The sequence below is a fragment of the Salmo salar genome, chromosome ssa23 (genome assembly GCF_905237065.1).
Source record: "Salmo salar chromosome ssa23, Ssal_v3.1, whole genome shotgun sequence".
NCBI lineage: Eukaryota > Metazoa > Chordata > Actinopteri > Salmoniformes > Salmonidae > Salmo > Salmo salar.
This window is the reverse complement of record NC_059464.1, coordinates 21,706,911-21,731,226: the sequence shown is the minus strand read 5'-3', so window position 1 is coordinate 21,731,226 and position 24,316 is coordinate 21,706,911. Positions and strand designations below refer to the sequence as shown.

At 44.0% G+C, this 24,316-nt stretch overlaps 1 protein-coding gene across 1 annotated transcript in view; it reads left to right on the top strand.

Annotated features, from left to right (window-relative positions):
* Positions 1-8,556: 8,556 nt before the first annotated feature.
* Positions 8,557-24,316, top strand: part of LOC106584225 (E3 ubiquitin-protein ligase SH3RF1) — a 54,099-nt gene continuing 38,339 nt past the window's right edge. Inside the window, exons 1-2 of the mRNA XM_014169269.2 lie at positions 8,557-8,842; positions 9,909-10,433. Of these exons, the coding sequence (XP_014024744.1) occupies positions 10,059-10,433 (375 nt within the window). The 5' untranslated portion in view covers positions 8,557-8,842; positions 9,909-10,058. The remainder of the gene's footprint in view (positions 8,843-9,908; positions 10,434-24,316) is intronic.

The following is a 24,316-nucleotide window of genomic DNA, read 5'->3' as shown; positions in this document are numbered from 1 at the left end:
CAGTTTTGATGTCTTCACTATTATTCTACAATGTAGAAAATAGTACAATAAATAAAAACCCTGGAATGAGGAGGTGTGTCTAAACTTTTGACTGGTACTGTATATATTACTGTTTACTGTACATGAGTCTGATTGTTGGATGCATTATCATGGCTGTCAGATTTTCTCCCTCCAGGGGAAAATTTAGCATATTTCTTGTCTTGTCTCTTTCATCCTTCCTCTCCCCTGCCTCTAGGCAATAGCACATGTCACCTCCATCATCTGTGTGTGTGTGTGTGTGTGTGTGTGTGTGTGTGTGTGTGTGTGTGTGTGTGTGTGTGTGTGTGTGTGTGTGTGTGTCTTGTTTATTACCAATAACATGGTTGTGGACTCGTTTCTTTCTGTTCTTCAGATTGGGTCTTTCTGAGTGGTCATTACCTCTCAAGGTCTGTGAATCACTCATTCTGCTTTCTACTGCTACAAATAATCCATACCTGAGGCTCAGCCAGACGTCACACAGGCAGAGAGGTTAAAATATGATTGGGTTCGTGCTGGAAAGGAGGGCAGGGGTTATAGTCCTAGCCCTACACCCATCCAGGGAGAGTGGAGCACTGTCTCCGTCTCCATGACGATGAAACCAGACCTGAGAGTCTGCCAGCTCCTATGGGATCACTAGTGACAGAAGAGGGCCAACTCCATATAAATCTTGCTTTTATTGCTCTTTCTCTCCTTCTCCCTGTCTTATTCCCCCTCTCCGTCCCTCATTCAGTATGCAGTGTCCTCAAACAAAGTGAGATCATTATAAATCACACTTTTTCTTGTTTTCATGTGCCTTTCTCCCTCTCCCTGCTGCTGCTGCATCTGCACTCCTCTCTCTGCCCCTATGGCAGCTGTGTTTCTGTGCATATGGGTCTTTCTATAAACTAGGGTACCATTTCTTGTAATGGATAACTGTTTGGAGCTTAATCATTTTCCTTGTTTTTTTTTTACACAAATACATTAAGATATAAGGGGGAACACAGATACCTTCAATTTAATTCATGAGTTAAATCAAAACCTATGTTTAAACAATTTCTCATGCTTGGAGTCTTAACAGATTTGTCAGAAATCGTGTGACATAAAACACTACCTTTCTTTCCTTACATGAGACTTCTGTTTGTCATTATATCATATACTAAGCATTTACCAATTGAATTACACAATGAACTTGATCCTGTAAAATTCCTGGATAATGCTGTTGGACTCGTTTTTTTGTATGGAGATCTCGGAAGTGCACAGTAACCTCGTAACATTTCGTATCTCCGTATGTTATGTTGTGAAAACAGTTATCATGGGCACATCTCCATATTGCATGGATTGCGAAATAGAATTCTTCTAATAGAAAGAGTAACTTTAACAAGATCAAACAAAAATCGATACTGTCATTAACGGGGCTCTTCAATAATGATGCATAATAGTTGTTTGAGGTGTATTTGATGTCTAGCTGTTTAGTTTTGTGGGGAGATTATCGTGCAACGTCAGTTGATTCAGGAAAGGTGACAGGGATAAAGTTCTAGACACTGCATGCGATTGAACAACAGCCAAAATGAAGGGAATTGACAACATTTTAGTGTCTATGTTGTTACTGCTTTCAGGATAATTAGCTTATGTCATGGACAACATTATGTCAAAATTCCTGGGGTAAGATTACGGTCCATGTACGTTTTGATCGTTAGTTTTTCCGAGTTAAAAAGGAGCAATCGGGAACGTGAAAACGACTTGGATTTTTTTTTAAATGGCTTGTATTTCATTTTTGCATATAAAACCAAACAAAACAAAAATGTGAAATGTGGATTTTCACATGTGGGTAGGTTTAAATGTGGAATGCCTGCCATTGGCCAACACTTTCTGTGCTTTCAAAGTAGGAGTTCATTCACCCTTTTAACTCCATTCTATGAATCTATGAATCTATTATGTATTAATTCATCGATTAAGAGCTGCCCATACAGTGCCATGATAAAGTAAGATTTCTCAATTTCTGCATAAGAATTGGTGTGTATTGACTTGTTAATGAACTGCTGTTACTGTAAATGGTTAGTTGACTGATATATCCAAGTTACCTAACTAACCATTGGTAATCTTATTCAATGATGCCATACAGCCAAAACCACAATCTATTTCTAGACTAGACACATGCCCCTAGATATAGTTAGCCAGTGGTGACACATCTAACTAGCTGGAATGAATGAAACATCCAACCAATACCTCGAGTCATGCTGAGGGATGTTGGGTCCTGTCCAGAAGCAACCCCTAGCCCCTACCCCTAGCTGAGAGGAGTGGACAGGTGTAAGCAATACCGCCAAAATTCCACCAAGCCTTTCAGAGGGTAAGGTGTAGCTCTCACCATGTCACCACACATCAATCCCTCTAAGATCTCCACAAGTTTCTAGACTCTGGGCAGTAGGGGCTAGGAGTTGTTTCTGGACAGGCCATGAGTATTATGGTAGTGCAGTCAGTCAGTCTTGCACTGTCTAAAACTGTTAAAGGAGCAGTGCATTTAAAAACGTGATTTTTCCGTTTTTTTTAGGATACACTACATTACCAAACGTATGTGGACACCTGTTCGTCGAACGTCTCATTCCAAAATCATCGGCATTAATATGGATTTGGTACCCGCTTTTGTGCTATAACAGCCTCCACTATTCTGGGAAGGCTTTCTACTAGATGTTGGAACATTAGGCCTGGCTCAGAGTCAGCATTGCAATTCATCCCAAAGGTGTTCGATGGGGTTGAGTTCAGGGCTCTGTGCAGGCCAGTCAAGTTCTTCCACACCGATCTCGACAAACCATTTCTGTATGGACCTCGCTTTGTGCAAGGGGGATTGTCATGCTGAAACAAGAAAGGGCCTTTCCCAAAATGTTGCCACAAAGTTGGAAGCACAGAATCATCTAGAATGTCATTGAATGTTGTGGTGTTTAGATTTCCCTTCACCGGAACTAAGGGGCCTAGCCCGAACCATGAACCATTACAGTTGGCGCTATGGTAGCGTTCTCCTGGCATCTGCCAAACCCAGATTCATCCGTTGGACTGCCAGATGGTGAAGCGTGATTCATCACTCCACGGAACATGTTTCCACTGCTCCAGAATCCAACGGCGGCGAGCTTTACGCCACTCCAGCTGATGCTTGGCATTGCACATTGTGATCTTAGGCTTGTGTGCGGCTGCTCGGCCATGGAAACCCATTTCATGAAGCTCCCGACAAACAGTTATTGTGCTGACGTTGCTTTCAGAGGCAGTTTGGAACTTGGTAGTGAGTGTTGCACAACAATTTTTACTCACTACGCACTTCAGCACTCGGCGGTCCCATTCTGTGAGATTGTGTGGCCTACCACTTTGCGGCTGAGCCATTGTTGCTCCTAGACATTTCCACTTCACAATAACAGCACTTACAGTTGACCAGGGAAGAAATTTGACGAACTGACTTGGAAAGGTGGCATCCTATGACCGTGCCACGTTGAAAGTCACTAAGCTCTTCAGTAAGGCCATTCTACTACCAATGATTGTTTATGGAGATTGCATGGCGGTGTGCTCAATTTTATACACCTGTCAGCAATGGGTGTGGCTGAAATAGCCGAATGCACTAATTTGAAGGGGTGTCCACATACTTTTGTATATATAGTGTATTTCAACACACACACTGTGAGGTAGGGCCAGGATGACATCAGTATCACAATATTTTTTCCATGGCAAACATGAAGCAGATCAAACTCTTTGGTCCTTTAATAACCTGCTGTATGAAAAATATTGTGTGCTACAGGTTGGAAAATTAATAAATGTGACTCTGGATGACAACATATGATGTTTGTGTCCAACATTAGTGTTTGATTGCTACGATACTAACGAGTATCGCGATACTGGTATCGTCCCGCCCCTACTATGAGGTTGAAATAAAACTCTGAAATTGTGATAATGATGATACTGCAGTTTTTGTGTAAGAGCTATTGGGAAAAAAGCCTTGAATTTCAACCTGTTCAGGTGGTGATGGAACTTTTGGCCCACATCATGACATCACAATGTGATCTGATTATAATAGACCAATGACTGTTCATCTGGGTTAGGAGGTGGGCTCTAAACCATACTATCAGCCAATCAGGGATGTGTATGTAAATACAGTACCTGTCAAAAGTTTGGACACGCCAACTCATTCAAGGGTTTTTCTTTATTTTTACTATTTTCTACATTGTAGAATATGGATCTTCCCTGTGGCTCATTTGGTAGAGCATGGTGTTTGCAACGCCAGCATGGTGTGTGCAATGCCAGGGTTGTGGGTTTGATTCCCACGGGGGGCCAGTACAAAAAAAAAAATGTGTGAAATGAAATGTATGCATTCACTACTGTAAGTCGCGCTGGATAAGAGCGTCTGCTAAATGACTAAAATGAAAAATGTAAATAATAGTGAAGACATCAAAACTATTAAATAACACATATGGAATCATGTACATTTACATTTTAGTAATTTAGCAGACGCTCTTATCCAGAGCGACTTACAGTAGTGAATGCATACATTTCATAAATTTTCATTTCATGCATTTTTTTTTGTACTGTAGTAACCAAAAAAGTGTTAAATACTTAAAATTATAAAATCATATTTTGATTCTTCAAAGTAGCCACCCTTTGCCTTGATGACAGCTTTTGCACACTCTTGGCATTCTCTCAACCAGCTTCACCTGGAAAGCTTTTCCAACAGTCTTGAAGGAGTTCCCACATATGCTGAGCACTTGTTGGCTGCTCTTTCTTCACTCTGAGGTCTAAATCATCCCAAACCATCTCAATTGGGTTGAGGTCAGGTGATTGTGGAGGTCAGGTCATCTGAGGCAGCACTCCATCACTCTCCTTCTTGGTCAAATAGCCCTTACACAACCTGGAGGTGTGCTGGGCCAAGTGTCCTGTTGAAAAACAAATGATAGTCCCACTAAGGGCAAACCAGCTGGAATGGCATATCGCTGCAGAATGCTGTGGTAGCCATGCTGGTTAAGTATGCATTGAATTCTAAATAAATAACAGACAGTGTCACCAGCAAAGCACCTCCACACCATCACACCTCCTACTCCATGCTTCACGGGAGGAACCACACATGCAGAGATCATCTGTTCACCTACTCTGCATCTCACAATGACACTGTGGTTGGAACCAAAAATCTCACATTTGGACTCATCAGAACAAAGGACAGATTTCCACCAGTCTAATGTCCATTCCTCGTGTTTCTTGTCCCAAACAAGTCTCTTCTTCTTATTGGTGTCCTTTAGTAGTGGTTTCAGTGCAGCAATTCGACCATGAATGCCTGATTCACTCAGTCTCCTTTGAACAGTTGATGTTGAGATGTGTGTGTTACTTGAACTCTGTGAAGCGTTTATTTCGGCTACAATATCTGAGGCTGGTAACTGTAATGAATTTATCCTCTGCAGCAGAGGTAACTCTGTGTCTTCTTTTTCTGTGGCGGTCCTCATGAGAGCTAGTTTCATCATAGCCCTTGATGATTTTTGCAACTGCACTTGAAGAAACTTCCAAAGTTCTTGAAATGTTTCGCATTGACTGACCTTCATGTCTTAAAATAATGATAGACTGTTTTTTCTCTTTTCTTATTTTAGCTGTTCTTTCCATAGTATGCACTTGGTCTTTTATCAAATATGGCTACAGTATATTCTGTATACACCCCCTACCTTCTCACAACACAACTGATTGGCTCAAACACATTAAGAAGTAAAGAAATTCCACAAATTAACTTTTAACAAGGCCCACCTGTTAATTGAAATGCATTCCATGTGACTACCTCATGAAGCTGGTTGAGAGAATGCCAAGAGATTGAGCATTGCAAGGGCCAAAGGAGGCTCTGGGAAATAAATAAATAAATAAATATATATATTGGAGTTATTTTCATTAAGTAAACACACACAGTGATTTATTAGACATACAGTGTTGATTAAAAATTGCAATTAAATAGACTGCATGGGGGCTTTAATAGCTGTCAAATACTTGCTTCCTCTGTCCTTGGGAGAATCTCAATCCTCTCTCCTCGTCTCCTTCTCAAAGCCCATTGAATGAGAACGTCAGAGGTTCTTCCCCTCTCAACTTCTTATCCAATAGGTTATGAGAAGGAAGCGAGGAGAGGACGTGAGGAATCAATGAAATGCAATAGATTCTCCCCTTGTTTCCCCCCATTCCTCACCTCCATCTCAAAGCACATTGGGGGAAAGGAGTGAAGGTTCCTCCCCTCAAGCTACAATGCACTTTCAATTAGAGGCAAGAAGTGGAGGAAACAAGGACAGAGGAAGCAATAATTTTATGTCTAGTTTTCAGATACAGACTCACACACACACAATACTTTAAGAGTTTACTGATTTTAATGATTTCATTATTGGTAATAATCAGATCAAATCAAATCAAATGTTATTGGTCACATACACACGGTTAGCAGATGCTATTGTGAGTGTAGCGAAATGCTTATGCTTCTAGATCCGACAGTGGAGCAGTATCTAACAGGTAATATCTAACAATTCCACAACAAAACCTAATACAAACAATCTAGTAAAGGAATGAGATGAGAATAGATAAGTATAAAATATATGGATGAGCAGTGATAAGGCGGCTAAGATGCAATACATAGTAAAGAATAGATAGTTAAGGATACAGTATATACATATAAGATGAGTAATGCGAGATATGTAAACATTCTTAAAGTGGCATTATTAAAGTGACTAGTGTTCCATTTATTAAAGTGTCCAATGATTACAAGTCAAGTCTCTGTGCTAGTGGTGGCTGTTTAACAATCTGATGGCCTTGAGATAGAAGCTGTTTTTCAATCTCTATGTCCCAGCTTTGATGCACCTGTACTGACCTCACCTTCTGGATGGAAGCGGGGTGAACAGGTAGTGGCTTGGGTGGTTATTGTCCTTGATTATCTTTTTTGCCTTCCTGTGACGTCGGGTGTTGTAAGTGTTCTGGGGGGCAGGTAGTTTGTCCCCTGTAATGCGTTGTGCAGACCGAATCACCCTCTGGAGAGCCCTGGGGTTGTGGGCGGTGCAGTTACTGTACCAGGCGGTGATACAGCCCGACAGGATTCTCTCAAGTGTGCACCTGTAAAAGTTAGCGAGGGTTTTCGGTGACAAGCCACATTTTTTCAGCCTCCTGAGGTTGAAGAAGCGCTGTTGTGCCTTCTTCACCACACTATCTGTGTGCGTGGACCATTTCAGTGTGTCTGTGACATGTACACCGAGGAACTTAAAACTTTCCATTATTATTATTATTATTATTGTCTATGGTTTTGTTGACTTAACCCATTGTATTATATGATATTATTATTATAAACTATTAAAACATATAGAAATGCTGTTGTTTGTCTTTTTTATTCTTCAGGAATGTTTAGCATGTCTATAAATGATAGAGAAGTTGACTAAAGCACAAAAAGACCTGGCAACTAGGCATGACAAAGCAACACGCAGTTTTCATGTCTCTTGTGACATTTTGAATGACATGTAAATGTTTTGTTGTTGCTAGGTTGAGTTATGGTCTCATTGTGCCTACCTATACTTTTATTCCTGTAACTACGCATGTGAAGTTGCAAGAAAATAATATTTCAATGTATCTCAAACCATTTTTAAATGTTGACCCTGATGTCAGACATTGGCCCCTCAATTTATAGAAAGACCCATAAGACCCTCAGGTTATGGGACTTGTCGGGGAAATGGCAGTCCCTGATGGATTCTATTAATAAGAGCGGCACCCTCTGAAAGGGTTTAATCTCATTCTCTTTCTCTCTCACACATAAACACACTGTTTACTAGAGACAAACACACATGGAAAGATGTTGTTTACTGCAGACAAATGGAGGTGTAAATGAAGGGTTGCTCTGATTCTCAGTGGAAGAGGAATGGAGTCGGGGATGGGAAAGAGGTCTATCTCAGTGTCTGGCTGCTCAGAATGCCTGGCATATCCTCTTTATATCAGCCTGTTACACATCTTAACAATATTCACATATGATATATTTATATTAACATTCCAGTGAAGAATGGCGTACACCAATCATTGATCCCTTTTTGACATGAAATAGGCTACTTTGATCAATATTGTTGGGAAGTTTAGGGCTGAACTTGGAATGGAGGGCAGTGCCATGGGGAATGGAGGAAGATAAGGGGGTGAGCGATGGTACTGAGATAAAGAACCACAATACCATGATGTCTTTTTTTTCACCATACTTGCACCATGTGCACATACTTTCTGCAAGCTGACACAAATCTAAACTTTGAGCAGGTTTCACTACTACTGCCGTCTACCATAAAGCTTATTATTGTTGCGGGCGTCCATAACAATCTAACAGTATTACAAAGAAGGGTTGTCCGCTAGGGGTTTCAAATACAGTAGCCACATCAGGATGAATTATCGACAAAATGTAAATTGTTTCATGAATTGAATAAATAATATCACAGGGAGTATTGTTAAACATATTTTGAGTATGTGTGAAACAGACTATCTGTTACATATTGACTGACATCACATCACGCCCTCCTGCCTCGGTGAAGTAGCTTCGGCGTCTTCCATAGAATCAATCTAATTCATCATGGGGTTCGGAATCGGATACGGCAGCTGGAGTTTGTTACTCCCGTCCGTCTTTCCCAAACCATGAATTTCCCGGTTTAGATACATGCTCTCTTGGACTAGGACAGTGCAGAATAAAATGTCGTGTAAAGATTTTCTCTCCGTGGAGCAGAATAGAGGGTGAAAACTATATTACCCGCCAAATAGGCTATTTCCCAAATCGCTCATTCGCTATCCAAGTCGGATAGAGAAATTGTTTGGAGAGGGGAGGTGGAAGAGGCCCGACTTAGAGGTAAGATTTATGTTTTCAAGGGCGATTGTTTTTCTAAATTCAAACATATAATACACAAAATGGTAGGTGATTCAATGGCATTATTTAAATATTTGTATTGGTTTACACACTAATAACTAGTAATCACACAGCTACAGCTAACTTTAAAATCCCTCCCTCGTTTTGACACTGTTGTTTCTCAACAAACTAACCTAGCTAGCCAGACAAGTAGCCAACAAGCTAACCTCGGTTATAATACATAATCCTATGGGACACACTTAACTTTGTTCTTATGACACTTAACTAGTTGTGGCTTTAACTAATGTGGCTTTTCTTTTTCGTATTGTGTGACATTGTAGCAAAGTTACGCAAGAAATTGTTTTTCTGATTTTCTAAAGTCATTTGTTGTGAACAACGTTCTTTTCATAACGTAACCATTCTGCTCCCTAAACTTGCGTTCTACGAAGTGGTCGTATTGTGTCGGACAAGGTCGTTATTATTTCTTCCAAATGTACCTATGTACTTTGTTACAGTCAGGGATTATGGTCATCAAAGCACTTTCTTATAACATTCATTGGCACAGATACGCTTTCCTCTCGGTTAGTTCTGGACACAGAAATGCACACAAGTTTTGCGCGGTTGTAGTGTATGTAATCCCACCGCTAGAACGTGTCAACATCTCTCGCCAGGGTTTCAAATGGTCTTTAATCTAATAATGCACGTCTGTGAATTAAATTACATAATCCCAAATTAATATTTTATGTTGCGTTCTCCAGTCAACAAACGGTAAATGTTCTGTTGGGAAAAAATATTTTATCAGGTAGGATTGACTGGTATAAATGCGATCGAACGTATCTGTACCACTTTAGAAGACGAGGTGAAGGCATTCTGTGTTCCTTTTACCTTTGGATGTGACTGGCATGATGACAGAGAACTTTGGAATGTAACAGTCTTGAACTTTGCTACATTCCGTACATTATAGTAGCAATACTTAGCATAATAGCATCCCGTTATATGCAGGAATCAGACTGTTGCCATGTAATCTTTTCATATGTGGAATAACAAAGGATTTACCCCCATACTACAGCTGCTGCAGGCGCTATGGCCATAGCTGCGGCATGGGAGTGACGTGACATTCAGCACGGAAATGGCTTCCTAAACACAACCCCCAACCAACACTACCATCATGCTTGTCCCACTGAAGTAGAAGCATAGCTCAGAGGTGGAGGCAGAAAGCATGGATGAATCAGTGCTGTTGGACTTGCTGGAATGCCCAGTGTGTTTGGAGCGGCTGGATGCCACAGCCAAGGTCCTCCCTTGCCAGCACACCTTCTGCAGGCGCTGCCTTCAGGGCATCCTGAGCTCCCGGGCAGAGCTGCGATGCCCAGAGTGCCGTACGCTAGTGGAGTGTGCTGTGGACGAGCTGCCCAGCAATATCCTCCTGGTTCGGCTGTTGGACGGCATCAAACAGAGACCCCGCAGGGCGGGCCCCGTAGCTGGAGTCTGCACCAACGGCACAGCTGGAGTCAGGATGCAGGGCAACGGGCCCAGAGACTCAGGCGCTCCAGGAGCACAGCCCCAGAGAGGCCAGGCAAAGAGCACCCCAGTGAGGGTAAGTAGTCCACTTTCAGGGGGTTGTTAAATATGGATGAGTGAACATGTATGTGGTTTCTCATAGTTTGAGCCAGGGCTGAAACAAATCAGAGCAAATCTGCAGGGATTAAATAGCAGCATGTTGCATTACTGGCTCTAATCGTTGGCCCAGATGAACAGTTATCATAGTGATCCTACAGCTGGCCAGCTGACTAACAGCCCAGTGCTGAATACAACAGGGACTACTGAGCAGATGACAGTTGAGCCAACAAATGTTTCCGTCCTCCTGGCTGCTAAGTACAATAGTGTCATGAGGTTCATATTGAAAAATAGATTTTGAACTGTTGTTAGACCATTCATTTTTTTTCTTCGTTAGATTGGAACATATGTGTGTCAGGTCCATCTTGTAGTGAGGGTTTTGGAATGAAGGTGATGCAGGTGTTTGTCAGGACTGACAGTTGCTGTGCAGCACAGAGAGATAGTCATCAGGGATGATGCAGAGCCAGAGGTGAGTGCTAGAATCCTATTAGGTCTCCGACAACGAGCTTGGTGCTCTGAAGGCCAAGTTATGCAGCTGAGAGAAACCGTCTCCACTGACGAGAGTAAGCAGAATTATGTTCTTCCCTCGTATCCTTAGGAGCCACAGGCAGAAGACTGGATGACGTGTTTGGTTATGTTAGGGGGATATTTGGGGTCATATGTAACATGAAACCAGTCCACGATGTTCTTTTCAGATGGTGCCTTCAGAAGGTGTTTTCACCCCTTGACTTTTTCCACATTTTGTTGTGTTATAGCCTGAATTTGAAATGGATACATTTATATTGTCACTTGCCTACACACTACCCCATAATGTCAAAGTGGAATTGTGTTTTTTTTTTCTTCAATTTTTACAAATGAAAAGCTGAGATGTCTTGAGTCAAGTATTCAACCCCTTTCTTATGACAAGCATAAATAAGTTCAGGAGTAAACATTTGCTTAACAAGTCACATAAGTTGCATGGACTCAGTCTGTGTGAATGTTCTATATATTTTATGATTACCTCATCTCTGTACCCCACACATACAATTATCTGTAAGGTCCTTCAGTCGAGCAGTGCATTTCAAACACCGATTCAACGACATAGACCAGGTAGGTTTTCCAATGCCTTGCATAGAAGGGCACCTATTGGTAGATGGGTAAAGGAAAACATTGAATATCCCTTTGAGCATGGTGAAGTTATTAATTACACTTTGGATGGTGTATCAATAAACCCAGTCACTACAACGATACAGGCATCCTTCCTATCTCAGTTGCCAGAGAGGAAGGAAACTGCCCAGGGATTTCACCTCGAGGCCAATGGTGACTTTTTAAAACAGTCACATAGTTTAATGGCTGTGATAGAACTGAGGATGGGTCAACACCATTATAGTTACTCCAGAATACTGACCTAATTGACAGAGGAATAAGAAGCCTGTACAGTTATGTTTTGTTCTGATTAGTGTTATGTTTGGGGTAATTCCAACACACTACATTACTGAGTACCACTCTTCATATTTTCAAGCATAGTGGTGGCTGCATCATGTTATGGGTATGCTTGTAATCATTAAGGACTGGGGGTATTTTTTTCAGGATTAAAAATAAACATAATGGAGCTAAGCACAGGCAAAATCCTAGAGGAAAACCTGGTTCAGTCTGCATTCCCCCAGACACTGGGAGAGGAATTCACCTTTTAGCATAAAAATAACCTAAAACATGAGGCAAAATCTACACTGGAGTTGCTTACCAAGAAGACAGTGAATGTTCATGAGTGGCCGAGTTATTGTTTTGACTGACCAAAAATATAAGCGCAACATTCAACAATTTCAAAGATTTTACTGAGTTACAGTTCATATAAGGAAATTGGTCAATTGAAATACATTTAATTAGGCCATAATCTATAGATCGTTGGTCACAGATGCCTTTGAAAAATAAAATATAAAGTAGGGGCATTGGTCAGAACTAGTCGGTATCTGGTGTCCACTATTTGCCTCATGCAGCGTGACACGTCTCCTTCGCGTAGTTGGCTGTTGATTGTGGCCTGTGGAATGTTGTCCCACTCTTTAATGGCTATACAAAGTTGCTGGATATTGGCGGAAACTGGAACATGCTATTGTACTTGGCTATCCAGAGCATCCCAAACATGCTCAATGGGTGACATGTCTGGTGAAGGCCATGGAATAATTGGGACATTTCCATCTTCCAGGAATTGTGTACAAATCCTTGCAACATGGGGCTATGCATTATGCTGAAACATGAGGTGATGGCGGCGGATGAATGGCATGAGAATGGGCCTCAGGATCTCGTCACGGTATCGCTGTGCATTCAAATAGCCACTGATAAAAAGCAATTGTGTTTGTTGTCCTTAGTTTATGCCTGCCCATACCATAACTCCACAGCACCATGGGGCACACTGTTCACACCGTTGACATCAGCAAACCGCTCGCATACACAACGCTATACACCTGGTCTGCTATTGTGAGGCCAGTTGGATGTACTGCCAAATTCTCTAAAACAACGTTGTAGGCGGCTTATGGTAGATAAATTAACATTCAATTCTCTGGCAACTGCTCTGGTGGACATTTCTGCAGTCAGCATGCCAATTGTACTCACTCAAACTGAGACATCTGTGGCATTGTTGTATGACAAAACTGCACATTTTAGTATCCTTTTATTGTCCCCAGCACAAGATGCACCTGTGTAATGATCATTTAATCCACTTCTTGATATGCCACACCTGTCAGGTGGATGGATTGTCTTGGCAAAGGAGAAATGCTCATTACAGGGATGTAAACAAATTTGAGAGAAATAAGCTTTTTTTGTGCGTATTAACTTTTTCGTAATAGGCTATTGTTGCACAATCCAGGTGTGGAAAGCTCTTAGGGACTTACCCAGAAAGACTCAGAGCTGTAATCGCCCCCGACGGTGCTTCTACAAAGTATTGACTCGGTTGTAAATACAAATATAAATGAGATACATTTGCAAAAGTTTTCAATTTGTCATTATGGGGTGTTGTAGATGGGTGAGAAAGAATTTTGAATTCAGGCTGTAACACAACAAAATGTGGAATAAGTCAAGGGGTATGAATTCTTTCTGAAGGCACTGTAGTTGTCATGGCATGTCATCTGCTCTTTCTCCCCCGCCAACAAAAACTAGCATTCTTTTCTTTTTAAATGGAATAATTTGGGAAAATGTTAAGTACAATGCTTACTGGCACGGCATTCTGTCACTTATGTCATATGAAATGGCCTACCAGTGATGCAACATAAGATTACTGCATGTACTGTAACAGACAATCTGTAATGTTTAGCCTAGGTGTTGTATGAGCTGGGTTCACTCAGTATTTAGGTATTGACAAGTTGTGTTTGGTGTATTGTACCTCATTCAATAATACTCAAGGAAGAAGCTGGGTCAATGGACAGGTTGTATGTAGTCAGTGTAGTCAGTGGAATGTTGTTACTGTGTCTGTTTTAACTGTTCAGGTATAGAGATCCCATCTCCTCTGGGCAAAACTACCTAATGCTGGTTGAGCTGCCTCATTTACTGTAGTATCACTTCAAAAGTCTGCCCATTTCAAGCTGGGCCTGTTGGAACTTCCCTCTATTTTGAAAAGCCTGTTTATTGAAGATAAGAGCTAGTCATACTTGTGACTGCTCTATTATATGGTCCTTTTGAGGTTTATATGATCCCCTCAGTAAGGGGATGGAACTCGCAATGCCCTGAGCTATCATGTTTAGCCTAAACAACCGCGTAACACATAAACGCATGCACGCACACCCACCCACTACACAATACTGGGAAATGATCCAGACTCCTTCGCTTTTCCCACATTTTGTAAGGTTACAGCCTTATTCTAAAATGTATTTAAATGTGTTTTTCCCCCATCAATCTACACACAATACCACATAATAGCAAAGTAAAAACAGGTTCTTTCAAACGTTTGCTAATACTTTATTACATAAGTATTCAGACCCTTTACTCAGTATTTTGTTGAAGCACCTTTGGCAGCTATTACAGCCTTGAGTCTTCTTGGGTATGACGCTACAAGCTTGGCACACCTGTATTGGGGAGTTTCTCCCATTTGTCTCTGAAGATCCTTTCAAGCTCTGTCAGGTTGGATGGGGAGTGTTGCTGCACAGCTATTTTCAGGGCTGTTTGAGTTGGGGCTTTGGTTGGGCCACTCAAGGACATTGAGACTTGTCCCGAAGCCACTCCTGCATTGTCTTGGCTGTGTGCTTAGGGTTGTTGTCCTGTTGGAAGGTGAACGTTTGCCCCAGTCTGAGGTCCTGATGAGAAACTGCTCCAGAGCTCTCAAGGATCTCTCTGTACTTTTCTCTGTTCATCTTTGCCTCAATCCTGACTAGTCTCCCAGTCCCTACCACTGGAAGACATCCCCACAGCATAATTCTGCCACCACCATGCTTCACAATAGGGATGGTGCCAGGCTTCCTCCAGACATGACCCTTGGCATTCAAGCCAAAGAGTTCAATCTTGGTTTCATCAGACCAGAGAATCTTGTTTCTCATGGTCTGAGATTCTTTAGGTGCCTTTTGGCAAACTCCAAGTGGGCTGTCATGTACCTTTTACTGAGTGGCTTCCGTCTGGCCCCTCTACCATAAAGGCCTGTTTGCTAGAGTGCTGCAGAGATGGTTGTCCTTCTGGAAGGTTCTCCCATCTCCACAGAGGAACTCTGGAGCTCTGTCACCGTGACCATCGGGTTCTTGGTCACCTCCCTGACCAAGGCCCTTCTCCACCGATTGCTCAGTTTGGCCGGGCGGCCAGCTCTATGAAGAGTCTTGGTGGTTCCAATCTTCTTCCATTTTAAGAATGATGGAGGCCACTGTGTTCTTGGACATTCAATGCTGCAGACATTTGTTGGTACCCTTCCCCAGATCTGTGCTTCGACACAGTACCGTCTCGGAGCTCTACGGACAATTCCTTCGACCTCATGGCTTGGTTTTTGCTCTGACATGCACTGTCAACTGTGGGACCTTATCTAGACAGGTTTATGCCTTTCCAAATCATGTCCAATCATTTGAATTTACCACAGGTGGACTCCAATGAAGTTGTAGAAACATCTCAAGGATGGTTAATGGAAACAGGATGCACCTGAGCTCAATTTCAAGTCTCATAGCAAATTGTCTGAATACTTATCTAAATAAGGTATTTCTGTTTTGCTTTGTCATTATGGGGTATTGTGTGTAGATTGCTGAGGATTTTTATTTTTTATTTAATCAATTTTAGAATAAGGCTTTAACGAAAAAAATGTGTAAAAAGTCAAGGGGTCTGAATACTTTCCGAAGGCAATGTGCGTATTACCAAGTGTCTTCAAAGCACTTTCAGCATCATTTCTCTGCTGTAGCATGTTGTCTTTGTGAAGTCTGTTCTGCTCCCTCCCAAGGCATCTTACTGTAGAGAGAGAGAGACAGCTGAATGGGAGAGGGGAGGGTAATGCAGGTGGAATATGTCAAAACATGAAAGGCAGAGATCAAAGCCTGGCTGGGTGCTAGAACGGTTTTATCCCTCCCTCCCTGCCCAGTGAGTCAAGGAGTGCTGGTCGACTCCTCAGGGATCCTTCGCCTCGCTGCCCCCACTTGGTTCTCCTCATATTGGACTCAGTCCTCCACCACACTGACTCCCTCTCTCCTATTGGACTCAGTCCTCCACCACACTGACTCCCTCTCTCCTATTGGACTCAGTCCTCCACCACACTGACTCCCTCTCTCCTATTGGACTCAGTCCTCCACCACACTGACTCCCTCTCTCCTATTGGACTCAGTCCTCCACCACACCACACTGACTCCCTCTCTCCTATTGGACTCAGTCCTCCACCCCACCACACTGACTCCCTCTCTCCTGTTGGACTCAGTCCTCCACCACACCACACTGACTCCCTCTCTCCTGTTGGACTCAGTCCTCCACCACACCACACTGACTCCCTCTCTCCTGTTGGACTCAGTCCTCCACCACACCACACTGACTCCCTCTCTCCTGTTGGACTCAGTCCTCCACCACACCACACTGACTCCCTCTCTCCTATTGGACTCAGTCCTCCACCACACCACACTGACTCCCTCTCTCCTATTGGACTCAGTCCTCCACCACACCACACTGACTCCCTCTCTCCTGTTGTCCTCAGTCTCTCATTCTTTGAACTGGCCCCTTCAGCTTGGCGCTCCTGTCCAGCCCTGCCTGCCCCTCTAATTCTTATCTGGCCCAGAGAATGGACTTGAGGGGCCGGAGCCTGACCGACAGACGCAATACAGGGTTTTGTTTCTGCTCTCCTCTGATCTGACATGGGTGTCAGGAGGGACTTGGGGAGAGGGGGCTGTGTGTGTGTTTTTCTTTGGGGGGGGGATGCTGCCAGTGGCAGACAAAGGGTAAGGAAGGAATGCTATGGAAAAGGTGTTAATTGTAAAAGGGTCAATGGTCCCTCCCCTTCCTTGACCCTGGCCTGTCACAATGTAACAGAAGTCACCAGTGGTGTGACACCGTGGCCCTGGCATGTTTCTGAATAATGGGGAATAAAGGATCGGAGCAGGCAGCCTCAGGGAAAGGCTGTATGACTGTGGAGGGGACCTCATCACTGATGAGTCAGGTTAGCTCTATGGCTCTCCGATTACTGGGATGTTTTGTCCTCCTGGCTTTGTTGTTGAGTCATACTAGAACAACACAGTAGTTTTCCATCCTCCCACAGGTTTGGATCAGATGATCATTATCATGTGATGTGGGTAAAAGCCGTTGTAAGTGGAAGTCAGGGGTCAGGTTCAGGGGTCGTGGCTGTGTGGGGTCGGAGCCAGCGGAGACGGATTAAAATAACCTGCTCATTAACACAGAGGGGGAGAGCTCCCTCCCCCTGGATGTCTTTCATTTGCATTTTAGTCTTCGAGAAATTGTTATTCTACTGAAAGCTCAGGCTTGTTTTAAAACAGAATATTTTGTCAGCAATGGATTGCTATAGCTGTGTGGCTGATTGGCCAAGTGTCTTCAAACTGAAAAATTCTACTGAATCTGAAATTGTGGATCTGAAATTGTTCCACAGCTGGTGTCATTATCACATTGCCACTTTTGATGGGACGTTAGCTTTGTGTGAAACCCAGCACGTACATTTTGTAGAGGAGGTTATCTGGCATCCTGCTCGACGGCAAATGTTGATTCAACGACGCCGGAGGAGAGTTGCGTGAGCTGGACCTCCTGTCGTGTGGGCGCTAGCGATGGTGGGGGGGAGATGCAGCAGTATCCTGTCTAGCTGAAGCTCGGGGCTGGAATTAGGCCATTGTTTCCTCTGTAGTAATGATGCCTTAGTAGAACTCATGGCTGCTTCCCTCTTTCTAGGGCTGGTCATTTCCGGGGACCTATTATCACGATAGTTAGGTGCTGATACGATATGTATTACAATTCTACTGTATTGCCATTCTCTATTGCGATTTGATGTTCCAAACATATTGCTCACCATATGTCTGCTGCAGAGAGACAAGGGAGCCATGAGTGAATGAGTTCTGATCAGTCAGGGGAAATAAGTGCTTCTTATCTTTTTGTTTTATACTTGTTTTCTTTGGAGTTGGATGGGTTTCTTTTTATAGTGAGGAATGATGTTGTTTACCGCTTTGTCCTGGTATAAGTGTCTCATTCAATTCCAGTGCTCCTCCTTGCGTCTGAGTCCCACTGCTGCTGGCCCTCTTTGATGACGTCATATTGTTGTTGGCGGTGTTTTCTGCTGGCTGTCTGGCTCACTTCGGCCTGTGTGATGGAACCACCTCATTACACCCTCACTCTGCCCACACACTGGCAAACGCATACTTACACCTCCACTGGGAACAGATGAACAGGCCCTATACTTTTCTCTCCGTCTTTCGCTCTCCTTCCTTCTCATTTTGCCATTCCTTCTCATTCTCACATTGCCATTCCATGTATTTCCCATGGAAGTCCCGAGGGAGCAGGTAGTATTGTTGTCTGAGGTTTTGATTATTCACCTAATGTCCTTCTTTGTGAAACTATCACCATCTCTTCTTTCACGTCTCTAGGGTGCCCATCCTTTCTGCTGAGTGGCGTCTTCTGCCCCCCCCCCCTTATCTAGCTGGAGCCTGTGGCCCTCCCTCTCCTCGTGGCTGGAGCCTGTCTCTCTCTCCATGTTAAAGGGTTCATGAGATTAGACTGGGATTGATTGGCCAGTGAGACAGCACTGCTCACATTCTGGCACTAGCAAGCACTTGTTGGTCACTGTGTATGTATGCTCGGAATCAGGGCATTATGTCTGGGTGTACATGTTGCCCATGCTGGCTATGCTATGGGAATGACTGTCCCTCTCTGGTGTTTACATCATTCAAAGAATGTTTTCAGCTCAGAAATGTAAGGCGTATGTAGGCCTGTCTCCCCAGACAGAACGGTGTGTCTGTGTTAATGTATGATCTTTTTATCTGCCTCCCCAGACAGACTTGAGAAGCTGTGTGCGTGTGTTCAGACAGCTAGTGTGTGTGTGTGTGTGTGTGTGTGGAATGCCACAGGTGGTCAACATCTCTGTTTTCCTAAACACCGGGCCTGTCTGGTCTCGTCCAAACGGCAAGCTCACACACTCAGCTTTTGTGCTTGTTGTTCGTGTGTGTGTGTGGTTTTCTGCGTCTGTCTAGTGACGTTTGGTAGCTCTTTGAACTTTAGGTTATGCTCTGGTATGATATACGGTGGCTGTACATCAATAAGGCTTTGTCGGGCAGACGGGGGAGGCAGACGGGGGAGGCAGACGGGGGAGGCGGGCGCCTGGGCAGCTGTTGCCCCCAGGGCAGAGTCACCTGCAGCATCTGCCTCCTGTCCTGACAGACTGACACACTCATATTCAATGGGGGGATGAGTCGGCCATCTTTACTTTCATCACGTATTCCAATGTAATGTAAGGCTTAAAGGGACATTTTTTCTTGTAATCGTTGGCGTTACTACAACAACTGTAATTTTATAGTCTAATCAGTCACAATTCAGTGTGTATGTGTTTGTTCTGTTGTCTGTGAAGGTGTGGTAGGAACGTTGGTTCCTGTGTAAGCACTAGACTGGGTGGCCTAAACTCAGCATTTGCCAACCCCAGGCCCCCCTCCACATGCCCCCAACAGCTCTGTCAGCATGAGGTTGGGGGGGGGGGGTCGTCTGACCTCTATTTTAATGCGGTGCTGACACACACCTGTGATGACCAACCAAACTCTCTCTTCCATCTACTGGGTCTCCAGAGTGACTGTGTGTGTGGTCCAGCCACAGAGACTTCCTGATTTTATATACTAACAAACTCATGGCGCAAGTGTCTCAAACACACAACAGCAGGTGCCTGGCTATGCAGCCTTGGGTTGATCACAGGGTTGCAAAGTTCAGGGAACTTTCAAGAAATTCCCTGGTTGTCCAGAAATCCTGGTTGGAGGATTCCGGTTTTCCTGATTTACTAGGGTATACGGTATTACCGGAAGTGCCCATGAGGGGCGCTATATATATATATCTCTCTCTCTAGATCTAGGTACCAGTCTTAGCTAACATTCTGCTCCTTGCCACCCAATCTCATTGCCAAAGAGTCTGGCCTTTCGGCAGTCTCAACGTGCAGCTAACTAGGCACGTTGTTGTATTTTGAGGCTTCAAATCAAAGCAGAGGTTTTGTGGTTGGGATTTGCAGCATGTATTTAGTTTGAGCATTTAAATGTGAGCTAGCAACGTTGGGCAGACTGGTTTCGTCTGGACAAACAAACGGTTGCTTAGCAACTGGATACCAACGTGTTCTACTGTGATTGGAGGATGGCTGTGAGGGTTAAATCGAATCAGGATCAACTCCTCTGTTCTCCTCTCTCATTAATGATATAATTCATTTTTGAAGATGGCAGAAAGGCCTGTCTTTGGCAATGGCAAGGAGTGGAATGTTGGCAAAAGAGACTTGTACTCCGACTAGAATGTCTCTGCTGTAACCAAGAAGCTTGATATTGACATCTAGCCGCTTAACTAGCAAGTTAGCGAACCAAATGCAAAGCTGGAGTTCTGAGCTGGATAGAATTTATTTGGCACATCTTAGATTTCTTCTAGTTAAAAGCAGTGGCGTAGCAGCCCCCGGGTGCCTCCAACACACCCCCGCTCCGAGTATTCGTTATAAACGGTATATGGTATAAATCGTCCCGGGATTTTGCAACCCTAGTGGATCGTAACCCCCATATTCACCCTGAACTTTGGTCGGTCAGTCAGTGAAATTAATGTTTGACTGTGTGTCAGATGTTTGAAATCAATCACATAGTGGTGCTCCATCTCAATTCCTCTAGTCCCTCTGGCCCTGTAACTCCACAGCTTTAACAGAGCAGCTTGACCTCTGACCTTGTGGTGTTATTGGTCTGTGGTCGGTTGACCATTGGCTGGCCATCATGTTAAGTGTCCAGTTCCCATCCCCAGGGCTGAGTCATGATTTGGTGGGAGTTTCCTTTTCAGTTGATTGACCTCTGACCCCTTGCCCATTACTCCCACTGTGGAAGGTGTGTGCCTCACCTCTGAGGTTTTGCATACAGATGTGTGGTCCATCTTCTGAAAAGGAGAGATGGGAAGGAGGTAGAGCTGGGTGATATGGCCTACAAATCATAACTCATTTTCTTTCAAGCTTATGGGCGATTCATGATATCTCGAACAGTCAGCAGTAATCGGATGAATTCAAGGCTTGTGAAGATATACCTAGGCTAAATATAAACCATAACACCCAATAATGATTTTTATCAAAATGGTCCAACCTGCTTTTCTTTTGCAATCACTGATCTCTCAAGTCTGTCAAAATGCCTTTTTTGTTCCAAATTTAACCAGAACCATGCATAATGCACATTCACTAATAATGACTAACTTCTTGTAGCAGTCATTATAGAAAATGAACACGGGTCTCATAAACAATCTCTTAAGCACGAGCTAGTGAGGAAGTAGCCAGGTAATCTTTATATTTCAGGTTTAGCCAACTTGGATCTACTTGCTAGCTAACAAGGTAGAACAGTTGAATTGTTATCCACACACCCTTCTGTCTGTCTCCAACTGTTTGAACAGCATGCTAACCTGTCCACTTTGTTCAGATGTTGAAATCAAGTGGCCTATCTTATTTCTCAGATTGAGAATGAGTTGCCTATTCCTTACATAGTGTATTATGCTTACTGCACATTTATAAAACGCAGACTAGACAGCTAGTATAACAGTCTTTGGTTAAAATGCTACTCGCGGTGCCGCAATGCCGCGCCGGTCGAACTGAGCATTAATTTCCCAGAATCTATGTTAATTGATACACACGTTTTAGAAGTGTCTGCTCTGCTCGCAGTTTTGAGTAGTTGAGACATAAAAAGGGTATCATTAGAAAGGTTATGTTGTCCTCTATTACAGTAAAATAATGTCTCCATGTGTCCCATTCTGTTGGACCAAACCTCAAACGCAAATAGCGAGTTGAAGCCGCATGTCAGAGGGATATGTGATCTCTCAACTTTGTTGGCGTGAGTGGCAGGGGGAGGGGCTTGATGTGTGTTAACCATAGGCGAACAGTCCAAAATAAGCCTGATGTGTTTTCTATGGGCTTATTTTTGACAACTCCCATTGTTAGGGTGGAGACGTGCATCTTGTTATTACACGTCTCTGGTGTAGATGGGAAGGTGCGCACTGCACAGAAGAGTGAAAGAGACGAGACCAAAAAGACACACGCTCGTTTTAAAAACCAAAATAAACGTGATTCTTGCGATACAGGCATTTGGAATATCGAGCGAAAACGTGCATTCAAATGAATTGGATTATATCGCCCAGCCCTGAAAGGAAGGCAGCCACACATGCACGCTTCCTCTACCCCCCCCCCCCCCCCTCACTTTTCTCTGACTCTCCTTTCAGATCCCTTTTGCTTCTTGCAAGGGAAATCAGAGCCTTGTGTTTGTTTATCTGCAGTGTGCTGATAAAGTTTCCAGTTTGTGCTATGGGGCCCAGGGGCACAGTTTAATCTGCATTTGTCCCCTGAGTGACATCCCTTCCCCATCAGAGGGGCACGGGGGAGCCAGCCGCCCAGCCAGGCACTGAGACCAGGGGATGTGGTGGGGCTTGATGTGCTTATGGGTGATTATGTATATGGGCTATAACAAGGGCTATATAAATGGGATTACAGTACAGCCACCTCTCTCCCCTTTCTCTCTCTCTCTCTGTCTGTCAGTGGGTGGGTGGCCATAGAAACACTTCTCTTCTGAGGGTCAGGAATCAAAGCCCTTGGTGAGAAGCACAGTGCTAAAGAGCCTGGGAAACTGTGTGTGTAGGAGATTGTTAGAAGTGGGTATAATGGTATAATGGTCAGTGTATATTGTTTGTTACTGAAGTGGTGATTGAGTGATAGAGAGGGCCCTATGAAGCTGCTGCTGGTGGGAGCTCTGGGTTCCAGGTTGATGTTGGTGAAGGGGAATGTGTAATTTAGAAGGCTACTCTCTTAACCTCTGACCTGTCTCCTTTCGGCACCTTGTCTCACACACACACACACACACACACACACACCCACTGCAGTATGTTTTAACTTTACCAGGCTGTTCCTCTGCTGGTCCCTGTGGAGTGCTGACCCTTGACCTGTCTGATACTTGTTACTGATGCCTTGTGTCTCCTAGAATAGATCGTATTTATTCACATCCAGTCCCAGTGCTCTGACTATGGAGAGAGGGGATACCGTTGGATACCGCTGTGAATGGAAACCAGTGGATCTCTCAGCTGCTCTTCATCAGCCAATTGTTGCATCATTTGATCACCTCCCACCACTTCTCTCAGCACATACCACTACAGTCATATGATGCTTTCATACTGAATCTGTTTCCCACAGAGCCACGGAGATGAAACGTGTGTGTGTGTCTGGACATCCAGTTTGAGGGAGGCAGTGAAGGAGATATCAAGTGTTCTCATTCTTCCTGCGTGGGGCCTCTCCTGCTGACAGTGTGGGATTTAATTATTCAAGTTGGTTTGAATAGAAAAGAGGAGCGCTGTTGAGGACCGAGGGAAGGCTCTACTTGTTGGTTATTCTGTTTCACACACACGCACGCTCTCTCCCTCCTCTCTCTTGCTCTCTCCCGCCACCCTGACCAGAAACAATCTTCCTGGGCACACCTGAGTAATGTCACACACATCTTCCTCCCTGGCGAGCTGACCGACCTACGTCGGGAGCCCCGGAGACGAGGATGTCCGTTTTTAGTGCTGTTTGTTTATTTGGGTGACTCCCACACTGATACAGTGGATTTGAATGTCGTCATTGTGGTGAACTCGTGGCTGATATAAAATCACACCCACACAGGCACAGTGAGATCCAGGTCTCTCTACTCTGTAACCATGCAGATGCGGTCAGTGCACAGTGGCAAACAGTGTTGGAAGTCTGATGTCACAGTCCAGGTGTATTGAATATTGTGTGAGCTGGGCTCTGAGCTGCTGATAATAGCAGTGTGCGTCCCTCGTTAGCTCCTACTGTATCTCACAGCCTGTCCTCTGGAGCCATAAACACACAGCCCCTCCCTCCCATAAGCCCTTCCCTCCCTCCCTCCCAGTCCCTTCCCTTCTCACCACCAGGCAGACCAGAACATAAGCCCCTGCCTGCCTGTTATTAGTCTGCCCTGACACCCTCAGTCTGATAAGCTGATGAAGTCCAGCTGCTCTGCAGAGGCTCTGGCCTCTGAGTTCTGTTTTTCTGTGAACAAACAAAACCATTTTTTTTGTTTTGCTTACGTAGCTGGGATTGGATGTGTTGCTTCAGGTGCAAAGACCCAGTCAAGGTCTTGGTGGACAGGACAGGGGTCAGGTCTAGTAAGGGGGCTGCATAAGCTGGTGGAGTTCACAACGATCTGACTCTAATGGTCTAGCTCAGGTCTGCCAAAATATGGGGGGGGGAACGAGCGTAGAGCAGCCAGTCCG